The following is a 25,234-nucleotide window of genomic DNA, read 5'->3' as shown; positions in this document are numbered from 1 at the left end:
AGGAGACCCAGGAGGACCTCACTATGGAGGAGACCCAGGAGGACCCCACTATGGAGGAGACCCAGGAGGGACCCCGCTATGGAGGAGACCCAGGAGGACCCCACTGCTGACACAGAGATATAAAAAACCAAGACTCTATTTTACCAAAATGAACTTGAGTAACCAAAATCCTTCTGTGAAAACGTCTCGTGGACAGATGAGACCAAGATAGATCTTTTTGGTAAAGCCCATCATTCTACTGTTTACCGAAAACGGAATGAGGCCTACAAAGAAAAGAACACAGTACCTACAGTGACATATGGGGGAGGTCAGTGATGTTTTGGGTTGTTTTGCTGCCTCTCGCACTGGGGGTCTTGAATGTGTACAAGACATCATGAAATCTGAGGATTACCAATGGATTTTGGGTCGCACTGTACAGCCCAGTGTCAGAAAGCTGGGTTTGTGTCTAGGATCTTGGGTCTTCCAGCAGGACAATGACCCCAAACATACGTCAAAAAGCCCCAAAAATGGATGACAACAAAGCGCTGGAGAGTTCTGAAGTGTCAGCAATGAGTCCAGATCTAAATCCCATTGATCACCTGGGGAGAGATCTTATAATTACTGTTGGGAAAAGGCGCCTTCCAATAAGAGACCGGGAGCAGTTTGTAAGGGAAGAGTGGTCCAACATTCCGGCTGAGAGGTGTAAGAAGCTTACTGATGGTTATAGGAAGAGTGGTCCAACATTCCGGCTGAGAGGTGTAAGAAGCTTACTGATGCTTATAGGAAGAGTGGTCCAACATTCCGGCTGAGAGGTGTAAGAAGCTTATTGATGGTTATAGGAAGAGTGGTCCAACATTCCGGCTGAGAGGTGTAAGAAGCTTATTGATGCTTATAGGAAGAGTGGTCCAACATTCCGGCTGAGAGGTGTAAGAAGCTTATTGATGGTTATAGGAAGAGTGCTCCAACATCCCGGCTGAGAGGTGTAAGAAGCTTATTGATGCTTATAGGAAGAGTGGTCCAACATTCCGGCTGAGAGGTGTAAGAAGTTCATTGTTGGTTATAGGAAGAGTGGTCCAACATTCCGGTTGAGAGGTGTAAGAAGCTTATTGATGGTTATAGAAGAGTGGTCCAACATTCCGGCTGAGAGGTGTAAGAAGCTTATTGATGCTTATAGGAAGAGTGGTCCAACATTCCGGCTGAGAGGTGTAAGAAGCTTATTGATGGTTATAGGAAGAGTCGTCCAACATCCCGGCTGAGAGGTGTAAGAAGCTTATTGATGCTTATAGGAAGAGTGGTCCAACATTCCGACTGAGGTGTAAGAAGCTTATTGATGGTTATAGGAAGAGTGGTCCAACATTCCGACTGAGGTGTAAGAAGCTTATTGATGGTTATAGGAAGAGTCGTCCAACATTCCGGCTGAGAGGTGTAAGAAGCTTATTGATGCTTATAGGAAGAGTGCTCCAACATTCCGGCTGAGAGGTGTAAGAAGCTTATTGATGGTTATAGGAAGACACTGATTTCAGTTATTTTTTCCAAAGGGTGTGCAACCAAATATTAAGTTAAGGGGCCAATAATTGTGTCCGGACCATTTTTGGAGTTTGGTGACATTATGTGCAATTTGCCTTCTTTCCTCCTTTTTTGGTTTAGTTCCAATACACACAAAGGGAATAAACATGTGTATAGCAAAACCTGTGTTACTGCAATATATATATATACAGAGGAGAGGAGATCTATATATATATATATATATATATATATATATATATATATATATATATATATACACATACAGAGGAGAGGAGATCTATATATATATATATACACAGAGGAGAGGAGATCTATATATATATATATATATACACAGAGGAGAGGAGATCTATATATATATATACACAGAGGAGAGGAGATCTATATATATATATATATATATATATACACACAGAGGAGAGGAGATCTATATATATATATATATACACAGAGGAGAGGAGATCTATATATATATACACAGAGGAGAGGAGATCTATATATATATACACAAAGGGAATAAACATGTGTATAGCAAAACCTGTGTTACTGCAATATATATATATATATATATATATATATATATATATATATATATATACACAGAGGAGAGAAGATCTATATATATATATATATATATATATACACACAAAGGGAATAAACATGTGTATAGCAAAACATGTGTTACTGCAATATATATATATATATATATATATATATATATATATATATATATATATATATATATACACAGAGGAGAGAAGATCTATATATATATATATATATATATATACACACAAAGGGAATAAACATGTGTATAGCAAAACATGTGTTACTGCAATATATATATACAGAGGAGAGGAGATCTATATATATATACACAGAGGAGAGGAGATCTATATATATATATATATATATATATATATATATATATAAATATATATATATATACAGAAGAGAGGAGATCTATATATATATATATATACACAAAGGGAATAAACCTGTGTATAGCAAAACCTGTGTAACTGCAATATATATATATATATATATATATATATATATATATATATATATATATATATACACAGAGGAGAGGAGATCTATATATATACAGAGGAGAGGAGATCTATATATATATATATATATATATATACAGAGGAGAGGAGATCTATATATATATATATACACAGAGGAGAGGAGATCTATATATATATATATATATATATATATATATATATATACAGAGGAGAGGAGATCTATATATATATATATATATATACAGAGGAGAGGAGATCTATATATATATATACAGAGGAGAGGAGATCTATATATATATATACAGAGGAGAGGAGATCTATATATATATATATATATATATATATATATATATATATATATACAGAGGAGAGGAGATCTATATATATACACACACAAAGGGAATAAACATGTGTAGAGCGAAACCTGTGTTACTGCAATATATATATATACAGAGGAGAGGAGATCTATATATATACAGTGAGAGGAGATCTATATATATATATATATATATATATATATATATACATACAGAGGAGAGGAGATCTATATATATATATATATATACATACAGAGGAGAGGAGATCTATATATATATATATATATATATATATATATACAGAGGAGAGGATATCTATATATATATATATATATATAGATATATACAGAGGAGAGGAGATCTATATATATATACAGAGGAGAGGAGATCTATATATATATACAGAGGAGAGGAGATCTATATATATATATATATATATATATATATATATATATATATATATACACAGAGGAGATCTATGTATATATATACAGAGGAGAGGAGATCTATATATATATATATATATATATATATATACACACAGAGGAGAGGAGATCTATATATATATATATATATATATATACACACAGAGGAGAGGAGATCTATATATATATACAGAGGAGAGGAGATCTATATATATATACACACAAAGGGAATAAACATGTGTAGAGCAAAACCTGTGTTACTGCAATATATATATATACAGAGGAGAGGAGATCTATATATATATATGTACAGAGGAGAGGAGATCTATATATATATATATACAGAGGAGAGGAGATCTATATATATATATATATATACACAGAGGAGAGGAGATCTATGTATATATATATATACAGAGGAGAGGAGATCTATATATATACAGAGGAGAGGAGATCTATATATATATATATATATATATATATACAGAGGAGAGGAGATCTATATATATATATATATATATATACACAGAGGAGAGGAGATCTATATATATATATACAGAGGAGATCTATATATATATATATATATATATATATATATATATATATATATATACACAGAGGAGAGGAGATCTATATATATATATATATATATATACACAAAGGGAATAAACATGTGTAGAGCAAAACCTGTGTTACTGCAATATATATATATACAGAGGAGAGGAGATCTATATATATATACAGAGGAGAGGAGATCTATATATATACACAGAGGAGAGGAGATCTATATATATATACACACAAAGGGAATAAACATGTGTAGAGCAAAACCTGTGTTACTGCAATATATATATATATATACAGAGGAGAGGAGATCTATATATATATATGTACAGAGGAGAGGAGATCTATATATATATACAGAGGAGAGGAGATCTATATATATATATATATACATACACAGAGGAGAGGAGATCTATGTATATATATATACAGAGGAGAGGAGATCTATATATATATACAGAGGAGAGGAGATCTATATATATATATATATATATATATATATATATACAGAGGAGAGGAGATCTATATATATATATATACACAGAGGAGAGGAGATCTATATATATATATACAGAGGAGAGGAGATCTATATATATATATATATATATATATATATATATATATATATACACAGAGGAGAGGAGATCTATATATATATATATATATATATATATATATATATATATACACACACAAAGGGAATAAACATGTGTAGAGCAAAACCTGTGTTACTGCAATATATATATATACAGAGGAGAGGAGATCTATATATATATACAGAGGAGAGGAGATCTATATATATATATATATACATACACAGAGGAGAGGAGATCTATGTATATATATATACAGAGGAGAGGAGATCTATATATATATACAGAGGAGAGGAGATCTATATATATATATATATATATATATATATATATATATACAGAGGAGAGGAGATCTATATATATATATATACACAGAGGAGAGGAGATCTATATATATATATACAGAGGAGAGGAGATCTATATATATATATATATATATATATATATATATATATATACACAGAGGAGAGGAGATCTATATATATATATATATATATATATATATATATATATATATATATATATATACACACACAAAGGGAATAAACATGTGTAGAGCAAAACCTGTGTTACTGCAATCCTTTCCTGTGAGGAATACTTCATTTGCTTTAAAAATGTCAGGGGGGCCAACATTTACGACCATGACTGTACGTTGTGCTTCTCTATAATTGTGACTTACATGAAATCTGATCACAATTTCTTAGTAATCAATGCAGAAATCCAGGGGATTCCAAAGAGTTTATTTACCTTTTCCCCCTACTCTGTGGATGTTTACCCAACGTGCTCAATTAAAGGCATGAATTTTACAACTGTCTGTGTGTTATTAATTTAGTTAATTTGTTTGTTTATAATTGTGACTTTGAGAACAATAAGATCCTATTTTATTAGTTATCAATGCAGAAATACAGGGAGTTCCTAAGGGTTCATTTACCCTTTCCTCCCTGCACTGTAGTCCTTTACTCAATAAAAATACATAATTGATACAGCTGGCTGTGTTATTAGTTTAGTTCCATTGTGTTTGTTTATAATTGTGACTTTGATTCAATCAGATCACATTTCATTAGTAATTAATGCAATAATCCAGGGGATTCCAAAGGGTTCATTTACTTTTTCTCCCTGCGTTGTGGATGTTTACTCAATGTGCTTAGGTAATGGTACAACTGTCTGTGTGTTACTAGTTAAGTTACATTTGTGTTTGTCTATAATTGAGACTTCCATATAATCAGCTCACATTTTGTTTGGAACAAGTCCAGGACCACCCTGGATTTCTGTATAAATTACTAAAGGTTCACGTACCTTTTCTCCCTGCACTGTAGATGTTTATTCAATGTGCTCAGTAAAAGACAAAGACCAGTACACCCATCTGTGAATTAGTTGTGATATTGTGTTTGTCTATAACTGTGACTTGGAGAACAATCAGATCACATTATATTTGTCATCAATGCTGAAATCTGAGGAACTCCAAAGGGTTCACTTACATTTTCCCCCTGCCATAGAGATGTTTACTCAATGTGAACTTAAATTTAAGAACATGAAGAGTAAAACTGTCTGTGTGTTATTAGTTTAGTTATAATGTTTGTTTATAAGTTTGTTATAATCAGGAATGCTGTACTTTCCCTTTTCTCCCTGCACTGTGGACGTTTACTCAATATGTTCAGTTGAACATATGAACAGTACAACTGTGTGTTATTAGTTCAGTTACATTGTTACAGTGATTTTAATCCCTTTTTTATCTCCTCAAATTTTGACAGGTCTATTTTGCTCCACAATTGCCGATTTTGGCACCAAAATTTTTTATTTATTCCATCTCTGATTCTTCTTGCGCCAAAATTGCCAAGTTTGGCACCAAAATTGAATATATTTTTATTGACATTTTTCAATAACAATTTTTTCCAATAATTGATGAAAAAAAACGTAAAATAAAAAATAAAGCACAAAAAAACAACAACAACATTTCAGTGATTTCTACATTGGCAAAGAGTTGGTGTGAAATTTTTGATGAAAAATTCGACTCTCACCCCTTTGAAAATATCACAAAATTTACATAACCACGCCCACTTATACAAAACTGGTGTGACTAGTGTAAATCTTGGAACATTCTTATTTAAAACACTTTAAATATCTGATGCCAACTTTTTTGCGCCAAAATTTCATCACAAAACACATCATTTTTGACATGAAGAGTTTTGAATCTGACCCCTTCCGTGTTTGTTGATAATTATGACTTCAATACAATCAAATCACATTTTCTATGAAACAATTCCAGGAACTTCCAGTATATCTGCATCAGTCACTAAAAGAGCTCACTTACCTTTTCTCCCTGCCCTGTGGGTGTTTATTCAGTGTGCTCAGTAAAATAACGCCTGGCACATTTGTCAATGTGTTATTTTAGTTACATTGGGGGAGATTTATCAAAACCTTTCCAGAGGAATAGTTGTCCAGTTGCCCATAGCAACCAGCTCACTTTAATTTTTAACAAGGCATCTGCAAAAGGAAAGAAGCACTGAGTGGTTGCTACGGGTGACTGGGCAACCTTTCCTTTGCACAGGTTTTGATAAATCTCCCCCATTGTGTTTATTTATAATTGTTACTAAACAAATGTGGTCTGATTGTTATTTAATGCAGAAATTAGTGGAGCAATGAAAGGTTCACTTTTTCCCTGTCCTGTAGATGTTTACTCAATGTGGACATAAAGTAAGGACATGAATGATACAACTGTCGGTGTCCCATTAGTTTAGTTACATTGTGTTTGTTTAAAATTGTGACATAAATAACAATTAGATCATATTTTGTTAGTCATCAATGCAGAAAATTTCAGGAAAGTCCAAAGACTTCTCTTACCTTTTCTCCCTGCATTGTAGATGTTTACTCAATCTGCTCAGAAATAGACATGGATAATATAGCTGTCTGTGTGAATGGTACATTTGTCCATGTGTCATTAGCTTAGATACATTTTGTTAGTAATCACTGCAGAAATCCATGGAGTTCTATGGGTTCACTTAGCTTTTCCTCCTTGCACTGTGGAGGTTTACTCAATGTGCTCAGTAAAACACACAATGTTTGGTATTAGTTTAGTTACATAGCTGGTTTATATTTGTTTCTAAGAAAACAAATCCAGAAACTCCCTAGATTTCTGCATCAGTCACTAAGGATTCCCTTTTTTCCCTGTACTGTGGATGTTTACCCAATGTGCTCAGTGAAATACATTATCGATAATACTATTTGCGTGTTATTAGTTTAGTTACATTATGTTTATTTATAATTGTGACTAAGAGAACAATCAGATCACATTTTGTTAGTAATCAATGCAGAAATCCATGGAGTTCTATGAGTGCACATACCTTTTCTCCCTGCCCTGTGGATGTTTACTCAATGTGGACATAAAGTAAAGGACATGTAGAGTAAAACTGTCAGTGTGTTATTAGTTTATTTACATTGTATTTGTTCATAATTGTGACTTTGATACAATCAGATCATGTTTTATTAGTTAAAAATATTCAGAGTTCACTTACCCTTTCTTCCCTGCACTGTAGATGTTTACTCAATATGTTCAGTAAAAGACAAGATGTGTGATATTAGTTTAGTTACATTGTTTGTTTATAATTGTTTCTGAGAGAACAATCAGATCACATTTGGTTTGAAACAAATCCAGAAACTACCTAGATTTCTGCATCAGTCACTAAGGATTCCCTTTTTTCCCTGTACTGTGGATGTTTACCCAATGTGCTCAGTGAAATACATTATCGATAATACTATTTGCGTGTTATTAGTTTAGTTACATTATGTTTATTTATAATTGTGACTAAGAGAACAATCAGATCACATTTTGTTAGTAATCAATGCAGAAATCCATGGAGTTCTATGAGTGCACATACCTTTTCTCCCTGCCCTGTGGATGTTTACTCAATGTGGACATAAAGTAAAGGACATGTAGAGTAAAACTGTCAGTGTGTTATTAGTTTATTTACATTGTATTTGTTCATAATTGTGACTTTGATACAATCAGATCATGTTTTATTAGTTAAAAATATTCAGAGTTCACTTACCCTTTCTTCCCTGCACTGTAGATGTTTACTCAATATGTTCAGTAAAAGACAAGATGTGTGATATTAGTTTAGTTACATTGTTTGTTTATAATTGTTTCTGAGAGAACAATCAGATCACATTTGGTTTGAAACAAATCCAGAAACTACCTAGATTTCTGCATCAGTCACTAAGGATTCACTTACCTTTTCTCCCTGCTTTGTGGATGTTTATTCAGTGTGCTCAATCAAAAACACAAACAGCACATTTGTTTGTGTGTTTTTGTTACTTTGGGGGTTATTTACTGCCGTGTTTCCAATGTTTGTCGGGTTTTGCGGCTGAATTTATGCGAAATTTGCGCCCAAAAAAAACCTTCAACCCCGACCATCACTCCATTTTTCCCAATATAACACCAAAAAGTGGCATGGTCGCCCGGGGAAGGGGTTGTGTCCCCAACAAAAGGGACGTGTTCCCAATGAAACTAAGGTTTCTACTAAAAATGTGGGAAAACCCCACACAGAAAACTCCACTTCACTCTTAAGCAATCAACTCCATTGTGTCTGTTTATAATTGTGACTTAGAGAACAATCAGATTAAGTTTTGTTAGTAATCGATGCAGAATTCATCAGAGTTCTGAAGAGTTCCCTTACTTTTTCCTTCCTGCCCTGTAGGTGTTTACTCAGTGTGCTCAATAAAAGACATGATGTGTGATAGTTTAGTTACATTGTGTTGGTTTACAATGACTACTCAGAGAACAATCAAATCCAGTAACACCTTTGATTTCTGCATCGATAACTAAGGGTTCACTTACCTTTTCCCCTTGCACTGTGGATGTTTACCTAATGTGCTCAGTAAAAAAAAAAAATTAATGGTTTAACTATGTCTGTTATTAATTTAGCTACATTGTGTATGTTTATAATTGCTGAACAATCAGATCACATTTTGTTAGTAGTCATTGCAGAAATCCAGGAAGTTCCTAATGACACACTTACCTTTTACCCCCTGCTCTATAGATATTTACTCAATGCGCTCTATAAAAGACATGATATGTGGTATTAGTTTAGTTACATTATCTTTGTTTATAATGGCTACAATATGATCACATTTGGTTTGAAACAAATTCAGAAACTCCCTAGATTTCTGCATCAGTCACCAAGGGTTCACTTACATTTTCTCCCTGCTTTGTGGATGTTTAGTGTGCTCAATGAAAGATTCGAACAGCAAATTTTTTTCATGTATCATTAGTTTAGTTACATTGTGTTTGTATATAATTGCTACAATCAAATCACATTTTGTCAACAATCAATGCAGAGATCCAGAGTTGTAAAGGATTCACTTACCTTTTCCTCCTAACCCAGTAGATGTTTACTCAACATGCTCAGCAAAAGACACGAAGTATGGTATTTGTTGAGCTACATTGTGTTTATAATTGAACAATAAAAATCAGTAAATCCCTAAATTTCTCCACCGATAACTAATGGTTTACTTACCCTTTTCCCCCTGCACTGTGGACATTTAACCAATGTTCTCAGTAAAATACATGAACGGTACAACTCTCTGTGTGTTGTTAATTTAGTTACATTGTGTTTGTTTGTACACAATTGCTACTAAGAGAACAAACCGATCCCATTTTGTTAATAATAAATGCCGAAATCCACAGAGTTCTGAGGTGTTCACCTACCTTTTCCTCCTAACCCAGTAGATGTTTACTCAACATGCTCAGCAAAAGACACGAAGTATGGTATTCGTTTAGTTACATTGTAGTTTGTTTATAATTGAACAATAAAATCCCGTAACTCCCTAGATTTCTGCCCCGATAACTAAGGGCTCGCTTACCCTTTTCCCCCTGCACTGTGGACATTTACCCAATGTTCTCAGGAAAAGACATGAACGGCACAACTGTGTGTGGTTAATTTTGTTACATTGTGTCTGTCAATAATCATAACAATCCATCCACGCGGAGACCCAGGGAAGTCCAACCAGTTCACTCACTTACGACTCCATGTATGTGTTTGCGTCAGTACCGAAATACCCAATGTGCTTCCGTGACGTTATAAATATTTAGTTACGCTTTGCGGTACGCGGGGCGGCCATAGCGTTTGCCATCAGGGTTCTAGCCGTTATGTTCTAGCTGGCAGTTGGGAGATGTAGCAGAGTCAATGCTGCGCGACAACGTACAACCACTACCAGGGACCAGAGAATAAGTGGACAGTCCACATACTGTTGCAAAACTACAACTCCCAGCATTCCCGGACAGCCTTCGGCTGTCCGGGAATGCTGAGAGTTGTAGTTTTGCAATGGCACAAGCGACGACGGGAAAACACGTTTTTTTTTTGGCCACAATCAGAAAACATTCATAATCTTTAATCTCACACCGGTAATAAAATTGCGTTACATTTTCATAAAATAAATGTTCCAGTTTATATACATAAAACAGACTGTACAGGAGCTTCCCGGCCCCCCTCCCCCTCCCGGGTCCCACCGACAGACAGGCGAATGCAGTGCTCAGCAAAGCACGACCGGACATCGAAAATTGGGGAGGGCGGGGGGGCGGAGGGGCGACATGGTACACGAGGGGGCGGGGGGGAGGGCCGAGAATTAAAAAAATATTGCAGGCAAGCCACCAGACACTCGTCGCCGCTCTCAGGGCGGGCGCCATCCGCTCTGCGCCGCTTCCGCCAAGCCAGGAGAGGGGGCGGCGGCCGTCATTGAACCTGCGACTCGAAGCTTCCGTTCAGCTGCCCCTCCTCATAGTCCATCTGACACAAGATCATATTGTTCTTAAGAAAAAACTTGTCCCCCACGCAAAATCTGCAAAAAATAAATAAAAATAAAGAATTAAGAAATAAAGTGATAACATTAGAACTGAGGTCACATGGTCATTCTCTGCTCCAGTTATAGGGAGAAGCTGAAAGGTGAGAAGGTTTGTTACAGTGTGTCAGTGCAGGAGATCTGTCATTGGTCTGGAATGGCCTTTCAGCTTCTCCAGGAAAAGCAGAGATCCTGCACTGATACATTGTAACAAACTGCCTCATTGGTTGGGAATATAACCTTTTACTTCTGCATTAAAAGTAAGCAGAGATCCTGCACTGATACATTGTAACAAACTGTCTCATTGGTTGGGAATATAACCTTTTACTTCTGCATTAAAAGTAAGCAGAGATCCTGCACTGATACATTGTAACAAACTGTCTTATTGATTGGGAATATAACCTTTTACTTCTGCATTAAAAGTAAGCAGAGATCCTGCACTGATACATTGTAACAAACTGTCTCATTGGTTGGGAATATAACCTTTTACTTCTGCATTAAAAGTAAGCAGAGATCCTGCACTGATACATTGTAACAAACTGTCTTATTGATTGGGAATATAACCTTTTACTTCTGCATTAAAAGTAAGCAGAGATCCTGCACTGATACATTGTAACAAACTGTCTCATTGGTTGGGAATATAACCTTTTACTTCTGCATTAAAAGTAAGCAGAGATCCTGCACTGATACATTGTAACAAACTGTCTTATTGATTGGGAATATAACCTTTTACTTCTGCATTAAAAGTAAGCAGAGATCCTGCACTGATACATTGTAACAAACTGTCTCATTGGTTGGGAATATAACCTTTTACTTCTGCATTAAAAGTAAGCAGAGATCCTGCACTGACACATTGTAACAAACCTTCTCATCAGCCGGGATAACCTTTCATCTACTGCATAAGAAGCAAGCAGAGATCCTGCACTGATACATTGTAACAAACTGAGCTGTGAATAGCTCTTCCAACCAATTAGACAGTTTGCTACAATGTATCAGTGCAGGATCTCTGCTTTACTTTCTATGGAGAAGCTGAACGGCTCTTCCCTGCCAATAATAACGTTAGTTACAATGTATCAGCGCAGGATCTCTGCTTTACTTTTTACGGAGAAGCAGTCAGGACAAAATAACAGATCCTGCGCTGATACACTGTAACAAAAACGTTGCCATTTCGCTAGGGTGGCCTTTCCGCTTCCCCATGAAAAGCGAGCACTGTTTGTTACAATGTACCAGTGCAGGAAAAGAGCCACCGGCCTGGAGTTCAGGATATAAAAAGATTGGTGCATAGTCTAACCCTGACACACTGTAACGAACAACCTGCTGTGCAAGGTTCATAATTTTCGTCTTTTCCCTTACATACGCCAAATTTATATTGTCACTATCACTATCTGCGATGAATTCGGAGAAGCCTCCCATATACAGCGGGGATGCTGCAATTATGCATTACCGGCCCTTTAAGGGAATCTGAATTAATATTATTAACTTTGCTTTAAGTTAATTAGAAACTTTGTATCCAAAATAAAGTCATGTGACCTTGAGACATCCTATAAATTCGGGGACTAATAAAAAGTGTTTCCCAATCAGGATGCCTCCAGCTGTTGCAAGACTACAACTCCCAGCATGCCCGGACAGCCGTTGGCTGTCCGGGCATGCTGGGAGTTGTAGTCTTGCAACAGCTGGAGGCACCTTGGTTGAGAAACACTGCTATAGAAAAAAATCACTGAGAAGACGACTTGCACTGCTGCGGCTGGCCACTAGATGGCAGTACAGGCCTGCGGGAAAAGGACATGTGACAAGAGCTTCACAAGTGTAAGAGTAATGATCTGCAGGATATATCACTATGTATCAGGAGGTAGAGAGGACAGAGCGATGTTCTGCAGATCTATAGAGAGGTCAGGGGTCTAATAATCTGCAGGATATATCACTATGTATTAGGAGGTAGAGAGGACAGAGCGATGTTCTGCAGATCTGTAGAGAGGTCAGTGGTGTAATAATCTGCAGGATATATCACTATGTATCAGGAGGTAGAGAGGACAGAGCGATGTTCTGCAGATCTGTAGAGAGGTCAGTGGTGTAATAATCTGCAGGATATATCACTATGTATCAGGAGGTAGAGAGGACAGAGCGATGTTCTGCAGATCTGTAGAGAGGTCAGAGGTCTAATAATCTGCAGGATATATCACTATGTATTAGGAGGTAGAGAGGAAAGAGCGATGTTCTGCAGATCTGTAGAGAGGTCAGAGGTCTAATAATCTGCAGGATATATCACTATGTATTAGGAGGTAGAGAGGACAGAGCGATGTTCTGCAGATCTGTAGAGAGGTCAGAGGTGTAATAATCTGCAGGATATATCACTATGTATCAGGAGGTAGAGAGGACAGAGCAATGTTCTGCAGATCTGTAGAGAGGTCAGTGGTGTAATAATCTGCAGGATATATCACTATGTATCAGGAGGAGGAGAGGACAGAGCGATGTTCTGCAGATCTGTAGAGAGGTCAGAGGTCTAATAATCTGCAGGATATATCTCTATGTATCAGGAGGTAGAGAGGAAAGAGCGATGTTCTGCAGATCTGTAGAGAGGTCAGTGGTGTAATAATCTGCAGGATATATCACTATGTATCAGGAGGTAGAGAGGACAGAGCGATGTTCTGCAGATCTGTAGAGAGGTCAGAGGTGTAATAATCTGCAGGATATATCACTATGTATTAGGAGGTAGAGAGGAAAGAGCGATGTTCTGCAGATCTGTAGAGAGGTCAGAGGTCTAATAATCTGCAGGATATATCACTATGTATCAGGAGGTAGAGAGGACAGAGCGATGTTCTGCAGATCTGTAGAGAGGTCAGAGGTGTAATAATCTGCAGGATATATCACTATGTATCAGGAGGTAGAGAGGACAGAGCAATGTTCTGCAGATCTGTAGAGAGGTCAGTGGTGTAATAATCTGCAGGATATATCACTATGTATCAAGAGGAGGAGAGGACAGAGCGATGTTCTGCAGATCTGTAGAGAGGTCAGAGATGTAATAATCTGCAGGATATATCTCTATGTATCAGGAGGTAGAGAGGACAGAGCGATGTTCTGCAGATCTGTAGAGAGGTCAGAGATGTAATAATCTGCAGGATATATCTCTATGTATCAGGAGGTAGAGAGGACAGAGCGATGTTCTGCAGATCTGTAGAGGTGAGAGGTGTAATAATCTGCAGGATATATCACTATGTATCAGGAGGTAGAGAGGACAGAGCGATGTTCTGCAGATCTGTAGAGGTCAGAGGTGTAATAATCTGCAGGATATATCACTATGTATCAGGAGGTAGAGAGGACAGAGCGATGTTCTGCAGATCTGTAGAGAGGTCAGTGGTGTAATAATCTGCAGGATATATCACTATGTATCAGGAGGTAGAGAGGACAGAGCGATGTTCTGCAGATCTGTATAGAGGTCAGAGGTGTAATAATCTGTAGTATATATCACTATGTATCAGGAGGAGGAGAGGACAGAGCGATGTTCTGCAGATCTGTAGAGAGGTCAGAGATGTAATAATCTGCAGGATATATCACTTTGTATCAGGAGGTAGAGAGGACAGAGAGATGTTCTGCAGATCTGTAGAGAGGTCAGAGATGTAATAATCTGCAGGATATATCACTATGTATCAGGAGGAGGAGAGGACAGAGCGATGTTCTGCAGATCTGTAGAGAGGTCAGAGATGTAATAATCTGCAGGATATATCACTATGTATCAGGAGGTAGAGAGGACAGAGCGATGTTCTGCAGATCTGTAGAGAGGTCAGAGGTGTAATAATCTGCAGGATATATCACTATGTATCAGGAGGTAGAGAGGACAGAGCGATGTTCTGCAGATCTGTAGAGAGGTCAGGGGTCTAATAATCTGCAGGATATATCACTATGTATTAGGAGGTAGAGAGGACAGAGCGATGTTCTGCAGATCTGTAGAGAGGTCAGTGGTGTAATAATCTGCAGGATATATCACTATGTATCAGGAGGTAGAGAGGACAGAGCGATGTTCTGCAGATCTGTAGAGAGGTCAGTGGTGTAATAATCTGCAGGATATATCACTATGTATCAGGAGGTAGAGAGGACAGAGCGATGTTCTGCAGATCTGTAGAGAGGTCAGAGGTCTAATAATCTGCAGGATATATCACTATGTATTAGGAGGTAGAGAGGAAAGAGCGATGTTCTGCAGATCTGTAGAGAGGTCAGAGGTCTAATAATCTGCAGGATATATCACTATGTATTAGGAGGTAGAGAGGACAGAGCGATGTTCTGCAGATCTGTAGAGAGGTCAGAGGTGTAATAATCTGCAGGATATATCACTATGTATCAGGAGGTAGAGAGGACAGAGCAATGTTCTGCAGATCTGTAGAGAGGTCAGTGGTGTAATAATCTGCAGGATATATCACTATGTATCAGGAGGAGGAGAGGACAGAGCGATGTTCTGCAGATCTGTAGAGAGGTCAGAGGTGTAATAATCTGCAGGATATATCACTATGTATTAGGAGGTAGAGAGGAAAGAGCGATGTTCTGCAGATCTGTAGAGAGGTCAGAGGTCTAATAATCTGCAGGATATATCACTATGTATCAGGAGGTAGAGAGGACAGAGCGATGTTCTGCAGATCTGTAGAGAGGTCAGAGATGTAATAATCTGCAGGATATATCACTTTGTATCAGGAGGTAGAGAGGACAGAGCGATGTTCTGCAGATCTGTAGAGAGGTCAGAGGTGTAATAATCTGCAGGATATATCACTATGTATTAGGAGGTAGAGAGGACAGAGCGATGTTCTGCAGATCTGTAGAGAGGTCAGAGGTGTAATAATCTGCAGGATATATCACTATGTATCAGGAGGTAGAGAGGACAGAGCAATGTTCTGCAGATCTGTAGAGAGGTCAGTGGTGTAATAATCTGCAGGATATATCACTATGTATCAAGAGGAGGAGAGGACAGAGCGATGTTCTGCAGATCTGTAGAGAGGTCAGAGATGTAATAATCTGCAGGATATATCTCTATGTATCAGGAGGTAGAGAGGACAGAGCGATGTTCTGCAGATCTGTAGAGAGGTCAGAGATGTAATAATCTGCAGGATATATCTCTATGTATCAGGAGGTAGAGAGGACAGAGCGATGTTCTGCAGATCTGTAGAGGTGAGAGGTGTAATAATCTGCAGGATATATCACTATGTATCAGGAGGTAGAGAGGACAGAGCGATGTTCTGCAGATCTGTAGAGGTCAGAGGTGTAATAATCTGCAGGATATATCACTATGTATCAGGAGGTAGAGAGGACAGAGCGATGTTCTGCAGATCTGTAGAGAGGTCAGTGGTGTAATAATCTGCAGGATATATCACTATGTATCAGGAGGTAGAGAGGACAGAGCGATGTTCTGCAGATCTGTATAGAGGTCAGAGGTGTAATAATCTGTAGTATATATCACTATGTATCAGGAGGAGGAGAGGACAGAGCGATGTTCTGCAGATCTGTAGAGAGGTCAGAGATGTAATAATCTGCAGGATATATCTCTATGTATCAGGAGGTAGAGAGGACAGAGCGATGTTCTGCAGATCTGTAGAGAGGTCAGTGGTGTAATAATCTGCAGGATATATCACTATGTATCAGGAGGTAGAGAGGACAGAGCGATGTTCTGCAGATCTGTAGAGAGGTCAGAGATGTAATAATCTGCAGGATATATCTCTATGTATCAGGAGGTAGAGAGGACAGAGCGATGTTCTGCAGATCTGTAGAGAGGTCAGTGGTGTAATAATCTGCAGGATATATCACTATGTATCAGGAGGTAGAGAGGACAGAGCGATGTTCTGCAGATCTGTAGAGAGGTCAGAGATGTAATAATCTGCAGGATATATCTCTATGTATCAGGAGGTAGAGAGGACAGAGCGATGTTCTGCAGATCTGTAGAGAGGTCAGAGATGTAATAATCTGCAGGATATATCTCTATGTATCAGGAGGTAGAGAGGACAGAGCGATGTTCTGCAGATCTGTAGAGGTGAGAGGTGTAATAATCTGCAGGATATATCACTATGTATCAGGAGGTAGAGAGGACAGAGTGATGTTCTGCAGATCTGTAGATAGGTCAGAGGTGTAATAATCTGCAGGATATATCACTATGTATTAGGAGGTAGAGAGGACAGAGCGATGTTCTGCAGATCTGTAGAGAGGTCAGAGGTGTAATAATCTGCAGGATATATCACTATGTATCAGGAGGTAGAGAGGGCGGAGAGATGTTCTGCAGATCTGTAGAGAGGTCAGAGGTGTAATAATCTGCAGGATATATCACTATGTATCAGGAGGTAGAGAGGACAGAGCGATGTTCTGCAGATCTGTAGAGAGGTCAGAGGTGTAATAATCTGCAGGATATATCACTATGTATCAGGAGGTAGAGAGGACAGAGCGATGTTCTGCAGATGTGTAGAGAGGTCAGAGATGTAATAATCTGCAGGATATATCACTTTGTATCAGGAGGTAGAGAGGACAGAGAGATGTTCTGCAGATCTGTAGAGAGGTCAGAGGTGTAATAATCTGCAGGATATATCACTATGTATCAGGAGGTAGAGAGGACAGAGCGATGTTCTGCAGATCTGTAGAGAGGTCAGAGGTGTAATAATCTGCAGGATATATCACTATGCATCAGGAGGTAGAGAGGACAGAGCGATGTTCTGCAGATCTGTAGAGAGGTCAGAGGTGTAATAATCTGCAGGATATATCACTATGTATCAGGAGGTAGAGAGGACAGAGCAATGTTCTGCAGATCTGTATAGAGGTCAGAGGTGTAATAATCTGCAGGATATATCACTATGTATCAGGAGGTAGAGAGGACAGAGCGATGTTCTGCAGATCTGTAGAGAGGTCAGAGATGTAATAATCTGCAGGATATATCACTATGTATCAGGAGGTAGAGAGGACAGAGCGATGTTCTGCAGATCTGTATAGAGGTCAGAGGTGTAATAATCTGCAGGATATATCACTATGTATCAGGAGGTAGAGAGGACAGAGCGATGTTCTGCAGATCTGTAGAGAGGTCAGAGGTGTAATAATCTGCAGGATATATCACTATGTATGAGGAGGTAGAGAGGACAGAGCGATGTTCTGCAGATCTGTAGAGAGGTCAGAGGTGTAATGCTCTGCGGGGTCCTCACTAGTGATGAGCGGAATATATTTGCGATAACAATTAGAAATGCGTATGTTGTCGCTGAGCACGTGCCCTCACCTCTGGTTGCAGAGCTGGCAGGCGAAGCAGTCCAGGTGGTAGACGTTGTCTCGCGCTCTCATCACCATCTCGAAGGCCGGGATCAGTTTACTACACGCCGCGCAGTTTCCGGTGGTTCCGAAGAGTCTAAAGAGGAGACAGAACTGGGAGTCACCAGGGAGGAACATCTACAAAACATAAGGGGGAACCCAGCATCACATCTACAAAACATAAGGGGGAACCCAGCATCACATCTACAAAACATAAGGGGGAACCCAGCATCACATCTACAAAACATAAGGGGCAACCCAGCATCACCTCTACAAAACATAAGGGGGAACCCAGCATCACATCTACATAACATATGGGGGAACCCAGCATCACCTCTACAAAACATAAGGGGGAACCCAGCATCACATCTGAAAGGTATTGCTGAATAATCTACTCAGTACCCCTGGTACTGGTTCTCTGTCTTTTCTGTACCCCTGGTACTAGGTCCAATTTGGCTTAAGGCTTGTACTGGCCAGGAGAGCGTCTTATCAGGTGTGAAAAAAATACATGCACACAAGATGCCGTCTAAGTACGCTCTGTTTTACTATTTGCCAACGTTCATATATATATACCATGTTGCTTAATAGTTACAAGTCAGCAGAACACAAGAACAGGATGTACGTGCACAACAGTTAGGAATCAGCAGTTGAGAAAACGAGAAGTACGGTACGAGCCTTGCGGTTACAAAAGGCAGAATTAAGATATACATCATACAAGATTACAGAATTATGATACACATCATACAAGATTACAGATCTGTATTATTCTATCAAGACTCTTGTACCCTTCAACATCTATATGACATATGGAGGAACCCAGCATAACATCTACATAACATAAGGGGGAACCCAGCAACACCTCTACAAAACATAAAGGGGAACCCAGCATCACATCTACATAACATATGGAAGAACCCCTCATAACATCTACATAACATATGGGGGAAACCAGCATCACCTCTCACTAACATATGGTGGAACCCAGCATCACATCTACAAAACATATGGAAGAACCCCTCATAACATCTACATAACATATTGGGGAACCCAGCATCACATCTATATAACATATGGAGGAACCCAGCATCACCTCTACATAACATATGGGGGAACCCAGCATCACCTCTACATAACATATGGGGGAACCCAGCATCACCTCTACATAACATATGGGGGAACCAGCATCACCTCTCTAACATATGGTGGAACCCAGCATTACCTCTACAAAACATAAGGGGGAACCCAGCATCACTTCTACATAACACATGAGGGAACCCAGCATCACCTCTAAAAAACATAAGGGGGGACCCAGCATCACCTCTACAAAACATATGGGGGAACCCAGCATCACATCTACATAACATATGGAGGAACAGCAGAATAGTGAGTGCAGCTCTGGAGGATAAGACATGATGTAACAGCAGAATAGTGAGTGCAGCTCTGGAGGATAAGACATGATGTAACAGCAGAATAGTGAGTGCAGCTCTGGAGGATAAGACAGGATGTAACAGCAGAATAGTGAGTGCAGCTCTGGAAGATAAGACATGATGTAACAGCAGAATAGTGAGTGCAGCTCTGGAGGATAAGACATGATGTAACAGCAGAATAGTGAGTGCAGCTCTGGAGGATAAGACATGAGGTAACAGCAGAATAGTGAGTGCAGCTCTGGAGGATAAGACATGATGTAACAGCAGAATAGTGAATGCAGCTCTGGGGGATAAGACATGATGTAACAGCAGAATAGTGAGTGCAGCTCTGGAGGATAATACAGGATGTAACAGCAGAATAGTGAGTGCAGCTCTGGAGGATAAGACAGGATGTAACAGCAGAATAGTGAGTGCAGCTCTGGAAGATAAGACATGATGTAACAGCAGAATAGTGAGTGCAGCTCTGGAAGATAAGACATGATGTAACAGCAGAATAGTGAGTACAGCTCTGGAGAGAGGTTGTGTTCTGCTGAGCTCCTGAGTCTTCCAGTGAAGCAGTGATTTCCATCCGCCCCTCCCCAGGTGTGTGGCAGATACCTGGGTAGAGGGTTTTCCTGCTATGGAGCCCCAGGAGGCTTCATCTTGCACTCCCCGTACCCGGCCGACGGGGGGTGCAAAGGAAAATGCGACGGCCAGCAGCCAGGATGGGGTGAGACGATCCACCAGGGCCCATCGCCATGTGGGGCCCCCTCCCCCATCCCCAGCTGGGAGCTGCAAGGCTTCCAGCAAGTGTTCCTCTGGGAAAAGAAGCTCATCCAGGCAGAGGAGTGGAGTGAAGGCTTCTACCTCAGGCTCCTCAGAACCCCAGCAATGGGGGGTCAAGGGGCCAAGGGAATCCCTGGAGACTTTTGGTTCAAGAATCCAGGCAAAGATGGCCCAATATGAGCAGCTTGGGAAACAGCTTCGTGGTCTAAGAGAAGACATAAAGTTTACAACTTACCAGGCGGATACAGCAGCCAAGGGCAAGAGAGCAGCATTCACTGCAAAGGTGAGAACACTAAAGAAAGAGGTGGAGGAGATTGTGCAGCTGAGAGCGGACATTGTGGCTGGAGCCGGCTTCTTCAGTGAGAAGATACTTAATGAAGAGAGGTTCCCCAAAAAGGGGGTCTCCAGAGGTTCAGAAAAAGAAAGTCACCAAGATGAGAGTGAGGAGGAGGAGGAGATGGAGGGAGGTGAGGGGGGGGATGTGAGTGAGGGGGATATGGACACGGGTTCTGTTTGTACCACCACCACTGTTACCCCAGACCCCCCACTTACCCTCAGTGAGGACTACATAAACCCGGCTCAGGTGGCCTTACCTCCCTCCAGTGAGGATGATGAGGATGGCAGTGACTGTAGTGATTGCAGCGGCTTGGCAGATGGGGGTCTCCTGCGGGCAATTGTTATGCAGGAGTCCCCCACTCGTCTAGAAAATTTTTCTTTCGGGGATGATTTGGGCCCAGAGGAGAAGAAAAAAGCGAAGGGCAAGAAGAGGAAGAAGACACAGGCAGTGAAGTTTGTCTTTGCTCCCTTCCAGCAGCCTGGGTCGGCTGAAAAGTCGGTTCAGGGTGCTGGGTCCCCCAATCTGCCAGACCCCGTTTCTGTAGTGGAGCGGGGCCAGCATGGGGGATACAGTAGTGCACCCAAAATGGCCGCGGGTGCTATAGAAAAAAAAGGGCACCCTCCTGTGAGGGGGGAGGGTGTCCAGGCACCAGAAAATAGCGGCAGATTTACCAATTTGGGGGGCGGTCCCCCGATTGAAGCTGGCAGTATAGGTCCTGGCACCGCGGGGCACTCCCCTGTGAGGGGGGGGAGTGTCCGGGTGCCGGACCTTGTTGGTTCAGGGGGCGGTCCCCTAGGTTACTCAGTTGGTACCAGTTCTGGCGCGTCGGGACTCTCCCCTGTGAAGGGGGAGGTTCTGCGCCCGTCAGCTGCAGTAAGCGGGGCGGGAGTGCATCCGGTGGGACAGCTCCCGCCAAAATCTATGGCGCCGTGCGAGGGGGCGGAGCCTGTGTCCGTGCCCCAGAAGACTGAACGGAGGAGCTGTGCAGCGCTGATCCTTAAGCCAGCAACCCTTGTACACGGAGCTATAGACCAAGCCAGCCCGGCCTCTAATACATCAAGGGAGAGTGTAGGCAACAGTGAAAGTGAGGGAAAAAATGTGACTAAAAATGGTAATGTGCAGAATGTGAGTTATAGTGTGCATGGGAGGAGTTGTGGTAGCAGTGTGGATGAGGGGGGAACTTGTGGGGTGCAAGAGAGGGGTGCAAGTGGAGTGCAAGAGAGGGGTGCAAGTGGAGTGCAAGAGAGGGGTGGTAGTGGAGCGCAAGAGAGGGGTGGTAGTGGAGCGCAAGAGAGGGGTGGTAGTGGAGCGCAAGAAAGGGGTGGTAGTGGAGCGCAAGAGAGGGGTGGTAGTGGAATGCCAGAGAGAGGATTGGTGGCAGACACCTCTGTTAAGAATAAGGGTGCTGGTCTGGGGTCTGGATCAGGTTCTGGTTCGACTGCCCCCCCGGTAGTGGCTGCTTCTCCCAGAAGCTATGCCAGCGTCACTGCCGGGGGATCAGGGGGATCCCCATCTCCGTCTGGCTCTGGTGGTCACTTGCAACAGCGCCTACTGGAGGCTCTACGTAGGGGAGACAGGTCAATCCATGTAGAGGGGAGGGGTGAGGTTGACCTGTCTTTTTGGATAGAAAGACATGGCTTAGGCGCATTCCGAGAACAAAACGGGGAGGTGGTCTGGTCCCTCCCGACATCCGGGCAGGAAAGTGGCCGTAGGAATGTGGTCCGTTTAGTGTGGAGGGGCGAAGATGCGTGTCCGCCACGGGGTAAGGTGGTTGAGCTCCTCCTCCAAATGGAATTCAGGGCAAGTGACATCTTTGCCCTGATCCACCCCTACGCTACTTCTGAGTTTGACATCAGCTTTGTTCGGCCGGAGGGTCTTGAACTCTTCTGGTCGAACTATGAGGTGGTGAAAAACGAGCCCGGCTGGCGGGATTTTGCCGTAAAGGCGATATCCCGTCAGAATTTGACCAAGAAAGTGACCGTATTGACACGTAACGAGTCACTATCTTGCTATGACATCATGACCTGGCTCAGTCGATATGGGGATGTGACGGACATGCCAAAAAAGAACTATGACGAACATGGGATCTGGTCTGGGGCCTGGACGTTTTCCGTCAAACTGAAGCGTTCGGGGAGCACTGTTGCCCACATCCCATCAGCTGCTTTTCTAGGGAGAGACAGAATCCAAATTTTCTACCAGGGGCAGCCCAAGGTCTGTCACAGGTGCGGCAGCCCCACCCACTTTAGCGCAGCCTGTACTGTGCAGGTCTGTGCTCTGTGTGGTGGGGTAGGTCATCTTGCCGCATCCTGTAGGCAGATCCGGTGTCATCTGTGTGGTGTCTTAGGACACCCTTTCAGCCGTTGTCCTAGCGCCTTTGCCCGTGCGACGGTCACCTTGGCTGGAGACAGCAGTAATGTTGCTTCAGCTGGGGAGGGCACGAGTGCGGGTGAAGGTGCAACAGGGTCAGTGAAGAGGAAAAGTCCCGCCAAGCTGAGGCGGGAGGCTAATCGGAGAAGGAGCAGGGAGCTGGAGAGTTCCCATGTGGCAGGGGTAGCTTCTGACCCTGCTCCAGAGGTTAGTCCTGAAACTGCTGAGGCCCTGGAGGAGAATGTGCTGGATGAGGAAATGGGGAGAATCTGTAAAGAAGAGGGCAGCAAGGCCGATCTTTCCGATTCCTCCCACTGTGAAAGTGTGGATGAGGAGGGTGAAGAGAGGCCAAAAAAGAAGGGCAGTAAAGGGAGAAAGAAGAGGTCAGAGCCCTCTAGTCCCCGTGCTACGGACCAGGTCCCAAGCGGAAGCTTACCTGCCCCCCCTCTGATTGATCTGTCTAACCGGTACTCTGTCCTTGAAGACATCTCCTCCCCCTCCATGGAGGGGGGGGTCAAGGATGGGGTGCCTGAAGTGGGGGAGCCTCCAGGGGGAACTGGGCCCTGTCCACATGGGGCAATTTCCTCAGGGGATGGGGCCAAACCAGAGCCAGGCGGAGATGGCGATTTAAAAATGGACCAGTCTGAGTCCAAAAAAAGGTTTAAAGAGAAAGAAGCCTCCTCTTCCGGGGATGAGGGGGTAAAGAAAAAACAGAAATGAGGGGGTTAGGGCTATCTAACTCAATCACCCATGATGGCGGCACTCACCCCATTGACGCTGGCATCTATTAACTGTGCCAGCATAAAGTCTGATACGGCTAGATTCGCAGCCTTTGATTTTCTCGGCCGTGTTGAAGCCGATATTTTGTATCTGCAGGAGACCAGGTTGTCAGATCTTGCCTCTCTGGTAAAAGCCAGGAGAGAGTGGAGGCGCGGCCCCTCCCACTGGTCTCTTGCGGCTGAGCCGTATAGTGGGGTGGCGGTCCTTTTTACCGCTCCTGTTGAATGCAGACGGGTTATTGAGTTAGAAATGGGGAGGTGCCTGATCTTAGATGTCCTCATGAAGGGACAGGAGCTCCGGCTCATTAACATCTACGCCCCACAAACCAAGTGGGGACGAAAAGATCTCTTTATGAGGATTAAGCCCTTTCTTTTTACAAGCCGACAGGTGATCTTTGGAGGGGATTTCAATACTGTCACGAGATCCCAAGATAGGAGAGGCTCCAATGATCGGTTGGCTTATGATAGCATAGCTCTCAATAGTATAGTTAGGGAAGCTCGCCTAGAGGACGCCCACATCCGGAGCCCCTCAGGCCACGCGGGTTTCACCTATCATCGAGGTAGCTGCAGGTCTAGAATAGACAGGTTTTATTTGAAGGAGGAAGCTGTCTCTTCCGCAGTGTCCGTGGTTGAGGTGGAGTTCTCCGATCACTGTATGATTTTGTTTTCCTTGAATGTTTCAGAGACCCCTCGGATGGGTAAAGGTTATTGGAAGCTGAATTCGTCCCTCCTGGAGGAAGCGGAGGTAAGACAGTCCTTTGAGGATTTTCTTCAGAGTCAGGTACCTTTACTGGGCCTATGTAGTAGTAAGTCAGAGTGGTGGGAGATGTTCAAGAAGCGGGTTGCGGGGTTCTTCCGCCAGCTCTCGAGCCTCAGGTCCCTGAATAGGTATCGCCTGTATCAGGGACTGAGGAGGAAACTCGAGCTTCTCGTCTCGACTGGAGGTAGCCGGGAGGATATCTCCAGAGTGAAGTCCTTGCTGATGAGGTGTCAGTACGATAGGCACGCATCTTTGGTTTTTGAGAGGGA

The 25,234-nt window shown here is 41.6% G+C and overlaps 1 protein-coding gene across 3 annotated transcripts in view; it reads right to left on the bottom strand.

Moving 5' to 3' along the window:
* Positions 1-10,805: 10,805 nt before the first annotated feature.
* Positions 10,806-25,234, bottom strand: part of LMO1 (LIM domain only 1) — a 139,104-nt gene continuing 124,675 nt past the window's right edge. For all 3 annotated transcript variants that reach the window (XM_056554293.1, XM_056554294.1, XM_056554292.1), the window contains exons 3-4: positions 18,502-18,627; positions 10,806-11,273 (exon numbers count right to left, since the gene is read on the bottom strand). In XM_056554293.1, the coding sequence (XP_056410268.1) occupies positions 11,168-11,273; positions 18,502-18,627 (232 nt within the window). In that variant the 3' untranslated portion in view covers positions 10,806-11,167. The remainder of the gene's footprint in view (positions 11,274-18,501; positions 18,628-25,234) is intronic.

Source organism: Hyla sarda, unplaced genomic scaffold (genome assembly GCF_029499605.1).
Source record: "Hyla sarda isolate aHylSar1 unplaced genomic scaffold, aHylSar1.hap1 scaffold_66, whole genome shotgun sequence".
NCBI lineage: Eukaryota > Metazoa > Chordata > Amphibia > Anura > Hylidae > Hyla > Hyla sarda.
Note: the sequence above shows the minus strand (reverse complement) of the source record. Positions and strands in the feature narration are given on the sequence as shown.